The sequence below is a fragment of the Mytilus galloprovincialis genome, chromosome 14 (assembly GCF_965363235.1).
Source record: "Mytilus galloprovincialis chromosome 14, xbMytGall1.hap1.1, whole genome shotgun sequence".
In the NCBI taxonomy this organism is placed as follows: Eukaryota; Metazoa; Mollusca; class Bivalvia; order Mytilida; family Mytilidae; genus Mytilus; species Mytilus galloprovincialis.
The window spans coordinates 6,540,573-6,559,088 of NC_134851.1; the positions used below are offsets into that span (position 1 = coordinate 6,540,573).

Consider the following 18,516-nt stretch of genomic DNA (forward strand, 5'->3'; position numbering starts at 1 on the left):
GCATGCTTTGTTTTATTTGTTATTGCATATGTTTTTTATATTCGGTGAAAAGTTCATTAGAGCTTATGTTTATATTGTTTGTCAATATGTCGAATCCAAATAAAGTTTTACTTACTTACTTACTTACTTTCTTGATAAATAGTACATTGCGTTTGTTTTATTTTTCAACTGTTTTGGGTTTATAGTACAGTCCCAAATACAAACGCACAAGTGATTGAGAAAAGCCTTTGGAAAGTTTGCTACCGGTAGTGACTGTTTTACTTCCCCAAGCCATGGGCGCAGAAAAGAAAACAGAGGTCCTTCCCTGCTCGCCAAACGCGAAGAGATATATTTCTCTTGATGAAGTCAAGAAGCACAATCAGCCAGACGATCGATGGTTATTGATAGAAAACAAAGTTTACAACATAACAAACTGGGCGAAAAAGCATCCTGGTGGAGGAAAAATCTTAGGACACTTCAGTGGACAGGATGCAACGGTAAACTTCATAAGCATAAGTGTAGTGATCATTCTATAACAAGTACAATATTACACAAATAAATATATAACAATAAATTGATTGATGAATCAAAAACATGGCTAATCCTGATCCTAAGGTCAAAGGCAGATTCCAAATAAGAAAGTTGAAAAGTTCCCAAAATTATGTTTAACAAAATCAACACCAATAAAGTTCTGTTTTGGAATACATGTTATACTTATATAAGTAAACACTTTTTGACAAAACATAGATCTATTCACATTATATTTTTTAAGTAAAGAACACCTTAAAAAAAATGTTGCTATCATAACAAAATTGACAGACATTTTTGACGGAAAATTCTTATGTTAGCAACACAAAAAATCTTGATATTTTCAGTATTTTCAAGGTTTGGATGTCTATCTTGATTTAATATGAAAGGTGAATTGGAATAAAACATTTCTGAACATCTGCACCAATAAAAAAGGAATTGGAATAACTTTTAAAAAGGATTATCTTGGAGTTGCTTAGAACATAAGATTTGACAGACATGAACAATGCTGCTAACATAAAATTTGACAGAAATTAAGTTGTTGCTAACATAAGAATTGACAGACTTTATTGTTGCTAACATAATATTTGACGGACTTTTTTTGCTATCGTTATCTCGAAGTCAGTTGGACCAGAGAATTATTTCGAGATACACGTAGTTCGGCTCAAACGAAAACTGGAAGTTTGACAGACCAAGGGACACAACTCTTGCTTAGCTTGGTAAAGCTAAAATCAATCCGGATGAATTTGGGAAGGGGATCGATATTCTGGTATCAGATCGATGATCTTTCATTATTATAATAAAATTATTTAAACTTATTCAATTGTTTCAGTTACAACTTTTTCCTATGGCCTTTATCCGGGAGAGTAATTTCCAATCGATCTTAGAGTAATTTTAAGGTCGTTAAAATTTGACAAAATTGTTTATTCTCGATACGAGAGATTTTAGAAAATTGAGATTTATCTTCAGTTTGTTTCATCTCTTTCTTTTCAATAGAAAATACAACAAGATAAAAGACGCCGATTTGAGTAGTTTTTAGGTGTCAGATCATCAACAGAAGTCTTAATCCTCACTTTATACGTATACACACCCAAGCTCATTAGTGTAAATCACGATTAATTGTTTTGTAAACATTTTAAATACTTTGTCATAAACATTAACAATGTATCACTAATTATTTATGAAAATTCTATAAAAGATAATCTCAGGTAAACACTCGTGGAAATAGCATGTCATAAATCAATTACAGTGGTCAGTGATCGGAAATTTAATTACACATGTATTGTCAGATTAACTCTTTAATCCATGTAAATCCCGGAGGTCATATTTTCACATATTTGTATAAGTTCGAGATACATGATGAATTTTGAATGCTTTTGTTAACCTTGGGACTGTAAATTTAGTTCGACTCAACCGAAATTTCGACTCATCAGGAGTCGAAATACATACATTTATATGGAACAAAGTTCGGGACCACGTGAAAACTTCGACTCATCCGAAATTTTGAGTCAACCGAGTTCGAGACAACGAGAGTTAACTGAATATGTTAAATTGAAAATTTTTCAAATTCCTAGTGATAGAATATTCCATTTATAAGGTAAAATTTAATAGTCTGTTCGCAGACAGTCGGAAACCCGGTTGAAATAGAACAAAAGAATCGAAGCTCTTTGTTAGAGAAGGCGATAAATGTGTACTGTAATGTTTTCCATAGTGACAAAAAAATTAAAAGTTAATAGAAACAAACAAAATTACAATTTTCTTCTTAATTACGAAGTGTTTTATTTTAAAAACACCATTTGCATAAGTTTACAATTTATCTAGTACATAGTTAAAGTCATAAGAAACGAGTGACTGGTGAAAAATAATGTTCATCCAATTCTTGAACCAATGCATGTATATATCATAAACTAAGTCCTCTGTGCACGATTTTATCATTTTTTACGCAAATATATCGTATAATCGTCATTTTTTTTTTCTCTCTGTCTGTTATTAACAAATATGGCTACTCATTAAATGCAGTGTTTTGAAGCCGAAGTTTACCGATTGTCACCTTATAGTAAGTAATCAACAAAAACATGGGTATTTAGCATGTATTTTACATATACAATCAGGTAATTGTTTATTTTAATGACAGATTCATGCGTATTACTATCACCGGATTTTTACGAAGAGGGTCACGCTTAAGTCACTATGCATACGGAAAATATGTCGGCGAATTGCTTCCTGGCAGCAAGCAATTAAAAATAAGTAAACTTCTTCTAAATGTGGACAAATTAAAGAATTTTCCTCAGAAAAAAAGTATATGTACATAAGTTGTATAATGAAAACTATCCATTTCGTTTTAAAAAACATATGCAATTTGTTTTTTAATTTGAGGTTTCATATGACTTTAAGCAGAACAATTAGATATCAAGTCAATGACATGGGTATCTATCAAGTTGGATGTAGAAAATGCATAACCTCCGATTTAAAAAAAAAATTTACCACAGATACAAAACATATCAATCTATTAGTTGAGTAATTTTCGTGTCTGCCCTTCCATTATGTGGCTCAAGAAAAAATTCATAAAAATGTGTAACAATAGTTTCGAAAAGAGCAAATCTAGTGCCCCTATTAACATGATTAATGTGAGGGTGTGTTTGAGTTGAATATTTTGTCTTGATATCGTACAAAGCAAGAATATTTCATACATCGTCTAGCTTCAGATTCTATCATTTTTATATATCAAAGCTACAGGTTGACTTTATAACATAAAAAAATCTGACACAGTACTAAAAGATGAAATATATGGGTCAAGTGAAATACCTATCTAATGAATCATTAAAACAGAGTGGGTGTGTTCGAATAGCTATTTTTTTACTGAAAGTATTTGACGACAGTCTTTCAAGTTGGATGATGAAAATGCACAAAATGATGCATATCTCCGAAAAATTATATTTTTTTCGTGTGTGATAACTTGGGTGTATAGTCTTCAACCACTAAAAAAATCTAGTCTGCCCTTCCACGAAATATTTAATTAGAATTTTTTTAAATGTTTATGAATTTTCAAAAATTTCACCTGACAACCGATCAGACAATAGTTTTAAATTGAACCAATGCAGACAAGATCATTAACTTATGCTCATTAGCTATTTGATACATTTGCCTTTTAAAATACAACTGACATATAAGGATCATAATGGTGCAATGAGGATAAATTTATCGGTTTCCAAGAGCAAATTTGGTAGCACATCATCCCTACAATGGCTTCCATTTCTACGATTGTGAAAATGAACTGGCATAATAGGGAGATAATTTTGACGAAGTAGAATCCTGACTGCAGAGAAATATTAAGGACACATTTTCTTTTCTTTGTAGGATGCATGGAGAGCATTTCATAATGATAAAGACTATGTAAAGAAGTTCATGAAAGCCCTATATGTTGGAGACCTAGAAAGACCAGAGGAGGTATGTTGAAATAGGATCACAGTGTTTTCCTGAGAATGCTAAGATAGCAACATGGAAATTAACATGCAATGTAGCACTGGTTTAAAAAAAATAGCACCATGGCCCCTATACATAATTCCATTCCATTATAAAATCATACAAGATAGCCCTATGGTAGAAAATGTAGCACCAGGTTACCATAGTGCTTTAAGGCCCTGATGAGGTAACTGGGATCAATGATTATTGAGAGTTATCAAATTAATGATATAAAAAATCACAATTTTAATGCACCAGATGTGCAATTCTATATTTAATGCTCTAGACAAAATTAGTTGATTGATTGATTGTCGGTTGCTTAATGTCCAGTGGGAAATATGTTTTATGCATGTTTAGGACGATCCAAACTATTTGAAAATTCAAACTGTGATAGTGCAATACATTTGAAGTACAGTATATACATGTATGTAACTGTAAAAGTTGATTTTTTATTTGTTTGGGGATGAGTCTGTTTCATTAGAGTATAGGTGATGATATTTTTAATTTGAATAGTTATTTCAAATATGAATATTGTTTCTACAAAAAGTCAAAGCTCTTGATAAAAGCTGAGAAAAACAATATTATATTAAAGGTTTGAATTATTTCTACTTTCAGAGTTTAACAGAATTAAAGAGTGATTTTAGAGAACTTAGAAAACATGTGGAAGACAGTGGCATGCTTAAAACACAACCCTGGTTCTACGCTTTACATCTAGCTCATATCATCCTGTTAGAAGTATTTGCCTATTGTCTGGTGTCATACTATGGTGGAGGACTGTATACATTCATAGCAGCAGCAATCATTCTGGCTGTAGCTCAGGTAAAACACCATTTAGCAGATTAATTAATTATCGCTATTGTACGAAATTTTCCTTTGATCTTGCTGACATGATAATTTCCTTTCTTGGTGGAGTCAAGTGATATAAAAAATAATTGCTAGAAACTAATGGGGCACATGGCTTTGTCAATGAAATTGACATGAAAATAACTATCTTATTTAAGGTAAAATAGCTATAATCAAATTATCATTGGTCATCTCAACTCGATTGTTTTCACTTTCCCTGTATCGGCTCAAGCCAGAAAATCAATATCTTTGAGATGATCAATGATTATCTATAAGTACAGCATACTAATGCTCAGTGACTAAGTACAGCATACTAATGCTCAGTGACTCAATGTAAACTCAGGAATTCTTGTGTCTCTTTGTTAACCATAATCATATACAAATAATCACATTACATTTACAATGTATGCTTGACAGAGAAATATAGGATGTTTTAATGAGACAAAAACAATTGATTTTTTTCGTAAGTTGAACATAAAATACAGTTTGTTGAGATTTTGAAATTTGTCTTGACATATAGGCAAGGTTTGGTCAATATGACGACAAGTTAAGTGACATGTCAGACAAATGTTGGTTTGATTTGACATGTCATTGATGTCAGGCCAAATTTTATTCTATGTGACATGTTTGACAAGTTTTTGATTGGAAAAAAATATCACAAAACATTTTGTAACCCTTTCTTGTAGGTACAAACAAGTTAATATTGACTAGACTATTGACATAATTTTATATATCCTTTATTCTTCCAGCAATTGCACTGTGGTTTGGTGTAGTACATTGTATTCATTATTGTTATAAATCTAGATTTCAATATTTTAAATATATGCATGATATACATTGTAGTTACATTCTCTTACATGTGTAATCTATAAAACTTAACATTCTTTTTCAGGCACAAGCTGGGTGGACACAGCATGATTATGGACATAATTCTGTGTTTCCAAGTCATAAAATGAACAAAATATTTCATCATATAGTTATAGGACATATTAAGGTGTGTAGAAACCAAGGTAGAAGAGAAGAAGGTTCTGTTCTGGAAATAAATTTGGTCATAAAAGATCTCCAGTGAACCTTGAAATGAAATACTTATACATGAATTTATTTTATTCAAACAACTATGTTCCTTATTTTTAACTTATCTTCAACTGGAAAAATGTATTACAAAATCAAGTATGAATTTCTTATAGACACTAATAATATAGGGTTATTGCATGAATATTTGGGAATATTGTCCCGAGTACAATTTTATATTGCACGAGCTTGCGAGTGCAATATATGTTCTACGAGGGACAATATTCCCCAATATTCATGCAATAACCCTTTTATTGTATAGCAATATAATATTTGAAAGTAAAAATTGGTTTAAGATTTTGTCGTTAATGACGTCATGAATTTTGAAGATTTATTGCACTAGTGCAATATTAGAATTTATTGCACGCTAACTTTGGGTTACGTTCTGTGGAAAATATTATATTGCTATACAATAATACTAACTATTCACTTAATAATCTATTGTTTTATATGAAATGACTTCAAATATATATGCATTTATATTTTTATGTTTGTTTGTTATTTTATAGGGTGCATCATCTCATTGGTGGAATTTCCGTCATTTCCAACATCACGCCAAACCAAATGTTGGGAAGAAAGACCCGGATGTAGACTTCCCTTATCTATTATTACTTGGAGAAAATTTCCCTGTGACCTGGGGAAAACAGAAGAAGGGTTTCATGCCATATAATCAACAGCAGAATTATTTTTTCTTGAGTAAGTTTGTGACATATAGATTCCTACACTGCAATAAGTGTATTACAATATTTCTCCACTCGAGACAGCTAAATTTTATTATTTAAAGGGTGAGGCTTGCCGAGCTCTTTAAACAACTAAAATGAAACTGTCGAGAGTGGTGAAATATCTTATTACACCAGTTATAGTATAGGAATCTGTTTCTCTAATGATTTTTATCCTTCTTTTTCAAAGATTTTCAGAAACTTGTGTTCTTTATATGTGACATCATCAGGCATGGTTGCCTTTTTTCATGACGTCAGATAGGAAAATTCAGAAGAAAACAAAACATTTAGACGTCATAATCAAATTTCAAATAATCATTTGCTGAGAACAGATTTTTCACTAGTGAGGAGAAATATTTTTCTGACACCGGTCAGGAAATGTGAAAATAGTACAAAAATTAGAGAAAAATTTATTTCTGTCCTATTTCACTTGTATGATATCCAGAGACACTTTTTCTCAATATTTTGATTGTTGGAATGTTTTTCCCATACTTGTGATTTGACAAAATTGTTTTTCAAATATTTGATCATAAATAAGCTTAACTTTGATTTGCTTCACAAGGTTAAATAAAACTAAATTCATATACCACATGGTTAGATTTGAAGATTATGGTAACCAAGTAGACAAAGTTATAGCAGCATATAGAATATAAAATCTATAATATTAACAACACCTTTCTTTTATTTTCAGCAATGCCACCATTACTGTTGCCACTCTACTTTCACTTTGAGAATATCTTATTTGTATTTAAGAGGCATGATTGGGTGGTAAGTTTTGGAGATTTTAATTGGTCTAGAACCAAATTAATAACATGCCATTTGTTTCTGTTTTAACTTATAATATATATCTTTGTTATTTTTACATAAGTCATACTTTCTTACATATATCATGTATATATTGCCTATATATTATATATATAAGGTAAACATATATTGTTACAAGCCAAGCATTTTCTATAGGGTTCCAATGGTGTTCTGTATTTTATTTCGTGAAGAATACACAAAGTAGAATATCAAGAAGCATTTCTGTTACTAGAAATACCAGTGTTGTATGACAACAACAAAAATATACATGGTCATGCAGCAAAAATTTACTAAAATTGCAGCTGAAAAACATCGTCTTTTTTTTTGCTTAGTGAAAAAGGCATATTTTTTATTGTTTGGAAGTGCAGAAAAGGAAGATATATTCTGTACTTTGTAAAATTTATTTTTTTTTCTGAATTTTTAAAACCTTTCTTGTCTGCTGTTTGGTTGGGTTGTTGTCTCTTTGACATATTCCCCATTTCCATTCTCAATTTTATTCAAGCTTTTGATTAAAAGTAATTCCATTCCTGTATCATCCAATCATAAGTCAGTCGTACAAGATTCTATTCTGAGTACAACCTTTGGGTAAAAAAACTTTCCTGTAATGCATTCATAAGGAAGATGAGAATTGATTGAAATTGGGTTTTCTAAATTTTATTGGAATATTTCATTTTTCAGTTCTGGCACACTCGCATATCAAAGCTAAAGGAACAATGCTTTTATTGCTTTATTTCAAAATTTTCATGGTTAGATACATATTTGCATAATATGATAAGTTACCACATAATGTAGATAAAAATAGATATTTTTTTTGTTTGTTTATTTCAGGATTTGTTGATGACAATATCATTCTTTGGACGTTATTTTTACCTGTACACACAGTTCTGGGGTGCATGGGGAACCTTTGGATTCTACATGTTTGTAAGGTGTGTATTTGTACTTAGATATAGTAATGATAATCATATTCTGCTTTTGATGATTTACAGAGTCATTAAGGAAGCTGGCATGTCATGTTTTAGATTTTTTTGTCAGATTTTCGGAATCCTCTGGTTTTATCCATTTGAATGCATTGAAAAAAATTGCCTGGTGACCCCCATTTTTCTTTTCGTTAATCTTTTACATGTATAATGATAAGCCATCTGTAAAAGTCTTATAAAATTTTAATTGCTTTTTAACAGTTTTTGAGAACTTTAATTGTCAATGATAAAGCTATGAAAAGTCAAGAGAGAATATTTTCCCGCCAAAATTTCAATGGCTTATATCTCGAAAACAAGCACAGTGACCTATATATATTTTTTTCTCTTTCGATTCCTTCATTAATCCACTATCTATATAAACCAGTGTTTTGAAAAGTTAATGACTTTGAAACTGAGAAGCGAATTTCCTTAACTGAAGAATGTAAAAAATAGGAGATGTTGTATGATTACTTATGAGACAACCAGAGACCAAATGACCAGGTCTATAGGTCACCCTACAATCTTCAACAATGAGCAAAACCCATACCACATAGATAGCTATAGGTCACCCTACAGCCTTCAACAATGTTCAAAGCCCATACCACATAGATAGCTATAGGTCACCCTACAGCCTTCAACAATGGTCAAAGCCCATACCACATGGAAAGCTATAGGTCACCCTACAGCCTTCAACAATGGTCAAAGCCCATACCACATGGAAAGCTATAGGTCACCCTACAGCCTTCAACAATGGTCAAAGCCCATACCACATGGAAAGCTATAGGTCACCCTACAGCCTTCAACAATGGTCAAAGCCCATACCACATAGAAAGCTATAGGTCACCCTACAGCCTTCAACAATGGTCAAAGCCCATACCACATAGATAGCTATAGGTCACCCTACAGCCTTCAACAATGGTCAAAGCCCATACCACATAGATAGCTATAGGTCACCCTACAGCCTTCAACAATGGTCAAAGCCCATACCACATAGAAAGCTATAGGTCACCCTACAGCCTTCAACAATGGTCAAAGCCCATACCACATAGAAAGCTATAGGTCACCCTACAGCCTTCAACAATGGTCAAAGCCCATACCACATAGAAAGCTATAAGATAGCAATTATAGGTCACCCTACAGCCTTCAACAATGAGCAAAGCCCATACCACATAGAAAGCTATAAGATAGCAACTATAGGTCACCCTACAGCCTTCAACAATGAGCAAAGCCCATACCACATAGAAAGCTATAAGATATCAAAAAAGGGAAAAAAAAACCAACACCGAAATAATAGCCTGATTTATGTACAAAAACAATTAAAGAAAAACAAATATGGTATACAGCAGCAAGCAACAACTCCTGAATTACAGATTCATTTAAAAAAGATTGCTTGTAACTCATTGTTACTCATATTCTAGAAACTGATAGCAGATATTTGGAAAAAAAATACTGTTATCACAAATTTAGTTAATATATATGTTAATGATACTATTTCACATGTGATATTTTTTTATCAGATTTCTTGAAAGCCACTGGTTTGTGTGAGTAACACAGATAACGATACTATTTCACATGTTATATTTTTTTATTAAATTTCTGGAAAGCCACTGGTTTGTGTTGGTAACACAGATAACGATACTATTTAACATGTCATATTTTTTTTATTAGATTTCTGGAAAGCCACTGTTTTTTTTGGGGTAACACAGATAACGATACTATTTCACATGTTATATTTTTTTATTAGATTTCTGGAAAGCCACTGGTTTGTATGGGTAACACAGATGAGCCACATATCGATGAATATTGACATTGAACGAGATAATGATTGGTTCACGTCACAGCTGATATCTACATGTAATGTTCACCAAGGACTCTTCAATGATTGGTTCACGGGACATTTGAACTTTCAGATAGAACATCAGTAAGTTAATAGGTGTTTTTGGTTATAATAATGATTTTAATAAGAGAATATACCATGGGGGCATAATCAGGGTTCTCACTCAAGCGACTCATGAAAATCTGTCTGGACTGACCATTTTCAAAACTGTTGAGTCCAAAGATGCATCAAGATTGAAATATTTTGTATGAACTGAACACACATATCATCCTTTTGTAGCAAAATAATAAAAGAAATCTGAATTTAATGTCGCTTCATTGTTCTATTAGGTCATTGAGACTCAAATAATAAATTTTATTGCTTTAAAATATCTTCTCTTTACTGTTGGACTCACCTTTAAAAATCCGTAATGAGAACCCTGATAATTTTGCCTCATAAATGTTTCGACACTTGCATGAATGAATAAATAATTTATTTAAGTACAACCTGAATTGACATAATATAATATACAAATGTTATAATCATTGATATTTTCAGCCAGCCTTATAGACTTATTTTAAAACACAGCTGTACATGTAGCTACATTTGATATAAAAAATTATGTTATACTGTTTTACTGCTTGTAGATTTTGTAAAGTAAAAGTGTTCATATATTAAACATCTTGTCTTATCTTTAACCCTTTCCTCCATTGAATTTTTTTTTGTTCATACTTGATTCGCATAGGATTTTTTAATTAAAAAAAATCATCAGGTTTAAAGTATCAATGCATTGCAAAAAGGAATATTTCATCAATGAAATTCCAGTCAGATATTCTCTGGAATATCCTTTTTATATTAGAGACAAATTTTTATTAAGTCTGATACAGATTTTTCATAGATCAGATGTTTCAACTGAGGCACTACACAGGCATCAAAAGGCGTCATTATGGAGTAATGTGGTGGCGTCAAAAAGCGTCATTATGGAGGAAAGGGTTTAACAATTTATGACAAAATTTGCCACTGTTTTTCAGGTTGCTTACATATATAGGGAAAAAAATTAAATGAAAATGATTAATAAATTCAACCTTTCTGTATCCCTCATTTCTTGTTACTTTCATATTTTTTTATTTTTTATTTGTAATTAATGACTCAGTGTTCTCTCCAGATATTTCATATAGCATCTTGGTAATCAGGACAAATTTAAATACCATCTTGTTTCTACAAATTATAACATCACATTCAAGATTTGAGAAATATAGCATCACATTGCCATGATACTAAAAGGACCTGGGTAGAACACTGATTATGTTATTTCCCTTCAATGTATTTTCCATTTGTCATGTGATATATATTTGGTTGAAATTGAATAAGATGCCAATTATGATAAATCTAATTTGAAAACTGGCCAATTATTTTGGTATTAGTAGGTTAAATCAGGTTTTATTTACATTATTAAAGTTCTACTACATGAATAACGATTATGAAATTAAATGTTCTTATCAATAAATATTTTTTTCTTTCAGTTTGTTTCCTACAATGCCTCGTCATAATCTACATAAAGTGGCACCGCTAGTCAGGTCTCTGTGTAAAAAACATAACATTGAATACGTTAGTCTGCCTCTGTTTGGAGCATTTGCTAGACTAGTTACGTAAGTAGAGTTATTTCCCTTTATCATACAGTGTACAGTTAATCGTCATACCACTTTTATTGCAAACAACATTTTTTCTGTCCATAAAAGTTTTGCAACTAAACTTATGCTTTGTTTGTTACTTTAAACAATATTTATTCAGAATATACAAATGAAATAATATTCAGGATTCAGAAACAAGCAATTTGCTTTTACAAATCTGTCTCCTTTTACAAAAATAATACACTTATTGAACGATACATAAATATAAGTACTGGCATGCTCTGTAATAAATATATGAATATGAAAAGGTGAAAGAAGAAGAAGTAGAAGAAGAAGAAAAAATTTAATGAGAAAAAAAAAAAATAAACATGAATTATTGTAATGTATACAGTGTGAAATGCTTTGGTTCCTATTGGGTGATGAAGCATTAACATCAAGGGTTAAAGCATTTACTTTTAATAATATATATTTCTGCACCAAACTAAATAAAAGACTATTTTGCTCATCTGAGAGTACTTGATCCAAAAAGCAAGGCTGTGTTTGTTTAGTGTACAATTATTGTTTTGTTGATTTTTTTATCATGTAAACATATTATTTTTAGTTAAAATTATTTAAAAATCTTTACTTTTTGATGTGCACATGCTTAGAAATAAAAAAAAAAAAAGAGCCCAGAAAAGATATTTACAAAGTGATTGTATTTTGTATTCATTGGCAAAAACATAGTTTATGTAAAGTTTGTTCTCTTTGTTAGTAGACAAAATGTTCCTAAATTCATCTATTTCTTCTTTAAAAAATCTGAAAATTTCTATTTCAAGTTTTATAATGATAAAAGAATTAACTAAAAATCATAAGGAGCCTTGGTATCTGATATTAAAATTTGCCAAAAGAGCACAATATTTCGTCACATTGTATAATGATTAAAACATTATTTTTTTTTTTATCTTTTTCAGTTCCCTGAAGAAGTCTGGAGAGTTATGGTACGATTCATATTACAATGGATAATAAACATAATCACAGACTGACAGCCTGAATACTCTTCTGGAAATTAGTTATCAATATATCTTAACTTATTGTTTAATTGTGCATATGTAATTCTTTAATGCTTTGTTAAATTTGTATGTATGTGTGTTTTTTGGGAGTTTGAAGTGCAAATGAAAGTGAAAAGTTATCTCTATAAATACAGAGAGGAGAAATTGTTTTCTTACACTGATCCAGAAATGAGAAAATAGCATGAAAATTTAGAGAATCATTTTTTTTTATCCTCATGACAAATACAACCATGACATTTAATGAAATCTCAATACTTTTTGCTAGCATCTGAACCAATTAATTGTTTGTTAAACATGAACTGGTATAATTTTGTAAAATAAAAGATTCACTATATATTGCAAAACTCATATTAAAGTATATCATATAATACCAAAGAGCTCGAAAATAATTTGAATTATTTTTTTTGCCACTTCAAGTTTTCAATTAATGTTGTTTAAATGACTATAGGTGTTCCCTGTAAACCAAACACTTTTTTAGTAAAATGTGCCAGCTTTAATGATTTTATTTTAATGTGTTTAATAGCAGCAATATAATAAAATTGAGAATGGAAATGGGGAATGTGTCAAAGAGAAAGACTAGATATAATACTGTGGATTCAGTTATTTTTGTGGGTATTAAATTTCGTGGATTGTGGGAAACTTGCATGTTTTGGTGGCTAGTTGATTTCATGGTTTTGCCATTCTTCGCAAACAAAGCCTATAGAAAATTGTAATTGGTTGAACATTAAAATGCTTGGATCCCTGTACCCACGAAACCAACGAACATTGGTGTCCAACGAATAATAATGAATCCAGAGTAAATCATCAATTCTGGCACTAATTATATGTCACCATTTTGTTTTTAAGGTTTTTACAATATGAAAATATGTAGTGCCAATAGTGTGGACACATATTCTTGCTCAATTTGTTTTTATTCCTTGTTAACACCCGTTCAGCGTTGTTGATTATCAAATATTTTTTGTTTTACATACAGTTTTTTAGAAGTATGATAGACGTGAGAGTGTTTTAAGTTATAAATATCAATCCTTTTTTATCTGTGATAATTTAAGTATTGTTCCACCAAGTATACGACCATATATTTAGATATTGGAAACATTAAAAGTCCACAATTTAATCATTTTTTTCAACCCTATCACTGGAAAATGGTATTGCAGATGCAATATTTAGGTAACACAGATCAAAATCTTTGTCTGCATTTCTATTTGCCATTGCAATACATGCTTTCTACTTTCATTGTATTGCAAAAATCAGCTGTACATGAGTCCGAAATGTCTTTAAAAGCAAACAGGAACACATATCCTAATGCATATACCATACCATTAACAAGTCATAGAAGAGGTTTTTTCGTTGATGAGTAATTTCTATTTGTTTACATTTTGTTTTAAAAAAAGATTTATTTTCATAGAAATGGTTACAAATAGAGATAAAAATCTCAAAATAGTAAAAACTATCGGTATATCCATTTGACATTATATATTTTTATTTTCAGTTATATAATAACTAGTAGAGCGTATTAATTTTGATGTCATGTGATATGTTAAGCATTTTAGATGAATAGTTAAGTTTCAAACAAACGTTGATAAAATGTGCTATATTTGTAGGGAAAAAAATGATTACTAAGTAAAGTTATTTCATGCTCATTGCGACATCTATCTATCAGGTTTTTTCACTGCTATTTGTTTGCAATATTAAAACATAACTATTGTAATTCATCTAAAAGTTGTTTGTGCAAGTAATATTTTCCACTGGACATTAAACAGACAATATTTAAAAAAAACATCTGAATTTTAACAATCAACTGCAATACATGGGAGATAACTCCATAATTTATTTATGATAGAAAATGCTATCAAAGAAAATTGTTTATATTTTTCTGGTTCCATCATTTTATATTTATTATATATTATATTTATGAATTAATTAATGGCAATCTATTTAGAATTAATCGTTGTTAATTCTTATTTGTCTGCAATAGGTTCCACAAATAAGACCCAACCTTGATTAAGTTTTTAAAAAAGGATCTCAATAAATGTATTGAAAGTGCATTATATATTTCATGATATTTTGATTTGAAGTAAAAATCTCATGTTAACAACGATCATAAATTATATAGGAATGAACCAAATTTAGTTATTTTTTGTGTATCTTTATAGAAGTTAAGAGAAAAAAGAAATTAACTTTTAAAAGTTATGTCAACTGTTTTCTCAAATAATTTTACAGTTTAAAAAAATAAACTTAGGTGTATAAATTATAAATACTTATTTTCTTTATAACTATGTTATTTGTTTGTTAGAATAACTTAGTTAATACTAGTATAAGAAATTTATTTATTATTTACTCTAAATATAAATTAGAATTTTATCTACTAATGTGTATATACCATTAACATGGTTGATAGGATAAGTTTTGAAGTTTAATCGTCTATATTTTTATAAAATACTGTAGCTGTACTAATAATTGAGCTGCGTCGGATAGAAATGGACCTTATGCAAATCAACATCAATGCATCTACAATGTATTTAGGTGTTGAAAACAAATTCAATGGAAAGTCTGTGACTGTTTGCAAGTTGAATTGTTAATCGAATGCTACAAAATGGATAAAACTTCATCTTTTATTTCATTGACTTTTGTATTTCATAAATGAATGCTCCAAAATCAATCAGATTATTTTACATGTACATATTCATGTTCACTTGCATAAGGTCGATTTCTATCCGACGCAGCTCAATTTATGAAGTGTGTTTAATGATGATATAAATGTGTATTATAATTTTCTATTAATGTTTTTTATATAAAGATTAATACTAGTTCAGGGACAGTAAACTTTTGTCTTTCAGAAGAATATATGATAATTTTTCAGGGAAAGTAGTTTGCTAGTTCACCTATCCAAAGTGTTCATTAAATGTTAAATAAGCAATATGAATATTTGTATGAATAATGAAACTCTGACATAAATACAAATAATCTTGAGGGGATAGGTATTGAAAAAAATAAAACTTTCATTTTAGATTTTAATAGCAATATTTTATTTTTTATCAGTATTTCCTATTATTGCAATAATTAATCAAGCTTTATTGTCATGTTGTACAATAGCTGCAAAAATAAATACACTTAGAAATATCTCCGTTTATTACAAATCCTACAATGAGAAAAAAATGCATTACTTATCTAAAGGTCATAGTGTAATTTTCAACATTAAACATGGGTTTAAATCAAATGTCAAGCTGTGAATATCCTGAAGTCCTGGCAAGTTTAGTGGTCTAAAGGATTCCTAAAGTAAAGGTAGATTTAACATATTCATTTATTAATTCAATAATCTAACAATTGTACGTTATACTGAGTGAATTTTAATGTTAATTTTCTATTTAATACAAATTATAAGAAAGGAAACCATTCATTGCAAGATTTTGCTGCTTCTTAACAAATTTTCAATCATTTTTTTGGTTGATTTTTGTACCATATCATAAAGTAATAACTAATAGTGTAATAAATAAAATTTTAATGAAAAAACAAATGTTTAATTTTTTGCCGAAATTTTTGTACCCGCGAGCCGCCTTAACTACCTAGGAAATAAAATCGCAAGTTATTTGGAAAATTTACACATAAATATAGAAGGAACTCTAATTAAAAAGAAAGGCAAATGTTGATGATGATGTTTTTTTTTAACAACCTTCACTATCCATGAGGGCCTTGCACTGTCAGCTTTAGCAAATAAAACAACTATAATTAAGGTACATATACATGTATATAAAAGTCTATGATTTTAGATTTTGACCACTATGAGTTTTGTGGAAAAGTTTATAAAATAGTTGATGTAAGACAATATTGTTCCAAATGTTTTGAATTTCTATTAGTTCTCAGTATAGTTTTCTGTTATTTAAAGCATTTCTTTATGTGTTTTCAATCAAATTTATTTTTTATAGATGTTTTTAAAACTTAATGTTATTTTTACATCTTGAATAATAAAATTTACTTTTGAGATTTTTATTTTTATTTAATTAAAGTGAATAAAATGAGATGTGAAGAAATACCAATGAGACACCATCCTACCAACATATAAAACTAACAGGCATATAATTTAGAGATATTTGTGGCATGCTCTCCGCATGTTTAGAGCATTTACCACAACTCCTTCAGGGGTCCATATAGTTTGTTTGTTGCAGGACAAAAGTTCTGTCCATATACAATACACCCTAATTTTCTAGTTGCAGTCCTCGGTCCCTTTGGACCATGTTTACAGGACCTCACTATTGAAATATGTAATGAAAATAATATGTGGTACGAATTCCAAACAGACAACTCTCTGTCCAAGTCACAATGTAAAAAAAGTTAACAATTATAGGTCAAAGTAACATTGTTAATTTGTAATCACCTGAACATGCATGAAATATTTGCCACTGGACAAAAAGCAAGTGAGAATCAATCTCATTCAGAGTTAAGGCCTTTTATCTTATATGTAAAAGATGTGGTTGTATTGCAAATGAGATAACTATTTACCTTATGCCCAAATGAAGTAGGCTTTAGCATGTAAGTACAGTGTAACCTGCCTAATGATAATTTGACACCTGAGTTTTCCAACATCATGTTTCAACCGACATATTTTCATGGTTCCAAAATAAGCCTAGTAGACAAAACCTGAGTATTCCGACACCCTGCTTAATCCGATTTTTTTTCTCGTCCCTCAGTATGTCGGATAACACAGGTTACACTGTACTAGTATAGGTCACCGTACAACCTTAACATACTCAAAAGTCAGCTACAATAGTTCACGATATGACAAAATGTAAAATCAAATCAAACTATGACAACATTATTAATGCAAAACAAATAATCAAGACGAATTGGAATGCACAACATCTGAACAAACTGTTAATATCAGTAGACTCATTAGATCGGCACGAGTCCCTAAAAGAAAAGTGCATTTTGAAGACAAAAAACCCATACTAGCGTGTAGTTACATCGATTTGCTCAAGTTTTAAGTTTGTATTTAAGGTGACCTGGAATTGCTTACATACGTACTGTCGTTTGGTTTTTAAGTGCACTATTGTCTTAGGGAGCTACCATTTAATTTTTAGGGGGGGGGGGGGGCTAGGATGAAATTTGAAAAAAATAGAAAGGACAGGAGTTTTGAGTAAAAAAAAAAGGCAGGATGAGACACTTGCAAAAAAAAGTCAGGACGACAATTTAGGTAAAAAAAAAGTCAGGATAAACTAAAAAAAAAAAGGCAGGACCGAACAGAGTGAAAAATAAAAAGGCAGGACAGAGATTACAGCTAAAAAAAAATGCAGGACAAAATTTTTCCTCCTAGCCCCCCCCCCCCCCCCCCATAAAAATCAAATGGTAGCTCCCTTATTGGCAATGATAGAGCATCTCATAAATTCTATATTGATACAGGTCAATGAATATTGGTATGGTGGGATTAATATTTTGTTTAGATCTAAATCCTCACGCCCGATGCAGACCATTACAGGAAAAGTACACATCTTAAAGAACTGCATCTCAGATCGACTTTGAACAAAAGGAGAACAAAAAACGTTTCAATCGATTTCATATTAGCGTTTTTGCAAATTCGATAAGAAAACGATAATGTTTATTTAGAAAATATATAAATAGTTTCTGTTTTTGATGAATATGCCACTTTTTATCAGCAAGATTCTT

The 18,516-nt window shown here is 30.4% G+C and overlaps 1 protein-coding gene across 1 annotated transcript; it reads left to right on the plus strand.

Annotated features, from left to right (window-relative positions):
- Positions 1-217: 217 nt before the first annotated feature.
- Positions 218-16,837, plus strand: LOC143058299 (acyl-CoA 6-desaturase-like). Its single transcript, XM_076231776.1, has 10 exons — positions 218-476; positions 3,865-3,954; positions 4,585-4,788; positions 5,705-5,806; positions 6,393-6,579; positions 7,294-7,370; positions 8,235-8,332; positions 10,107-10,283; positions 11,702-11,827; positions 12,760-16,837. The coding sequence occupies exons 1-10, from the start codon at positions 273-275 to the stop codon at positions 12,809-12,811; spliced, it is 1,317 nt and encodes a 438-aa protein (XP_076087891.1). The 5' UTR covers positions 218-272; the 3' UTR covers positions 12,812-16,837.
- Positions 16,838-18,516: the final 1,679 nt, after the last annotated feature.

What these genes read in the sequence shown, in the direction of transcription:
- LOC143058299 (XM_076231776.1), top strand. Translation starts at nt 273, where the DNA reads ATGGGCGCAGAAAAGAAAACAGAGGTCCTTCCCTGCTCGCCAAACGCG. An exon ending in ACCTAGAAAGACCAGAGGAG is followed by an intron (nt 3,955 to 4,584) that starts GTATGTTGAAAT and finishes TTCTACTTTCAG; the next exon opens with AGTTTAACAGAATTAAAGAG. An exon ending in GCATTTGCTAGACTAGTTAC is followed by an intron (nt 11,828 to 12,759) that starts GTAAGTAGAGTT and finishes TATCTTTTTCAG; the next exon opens with TTCCCTGAAGAAGTCTGGAG.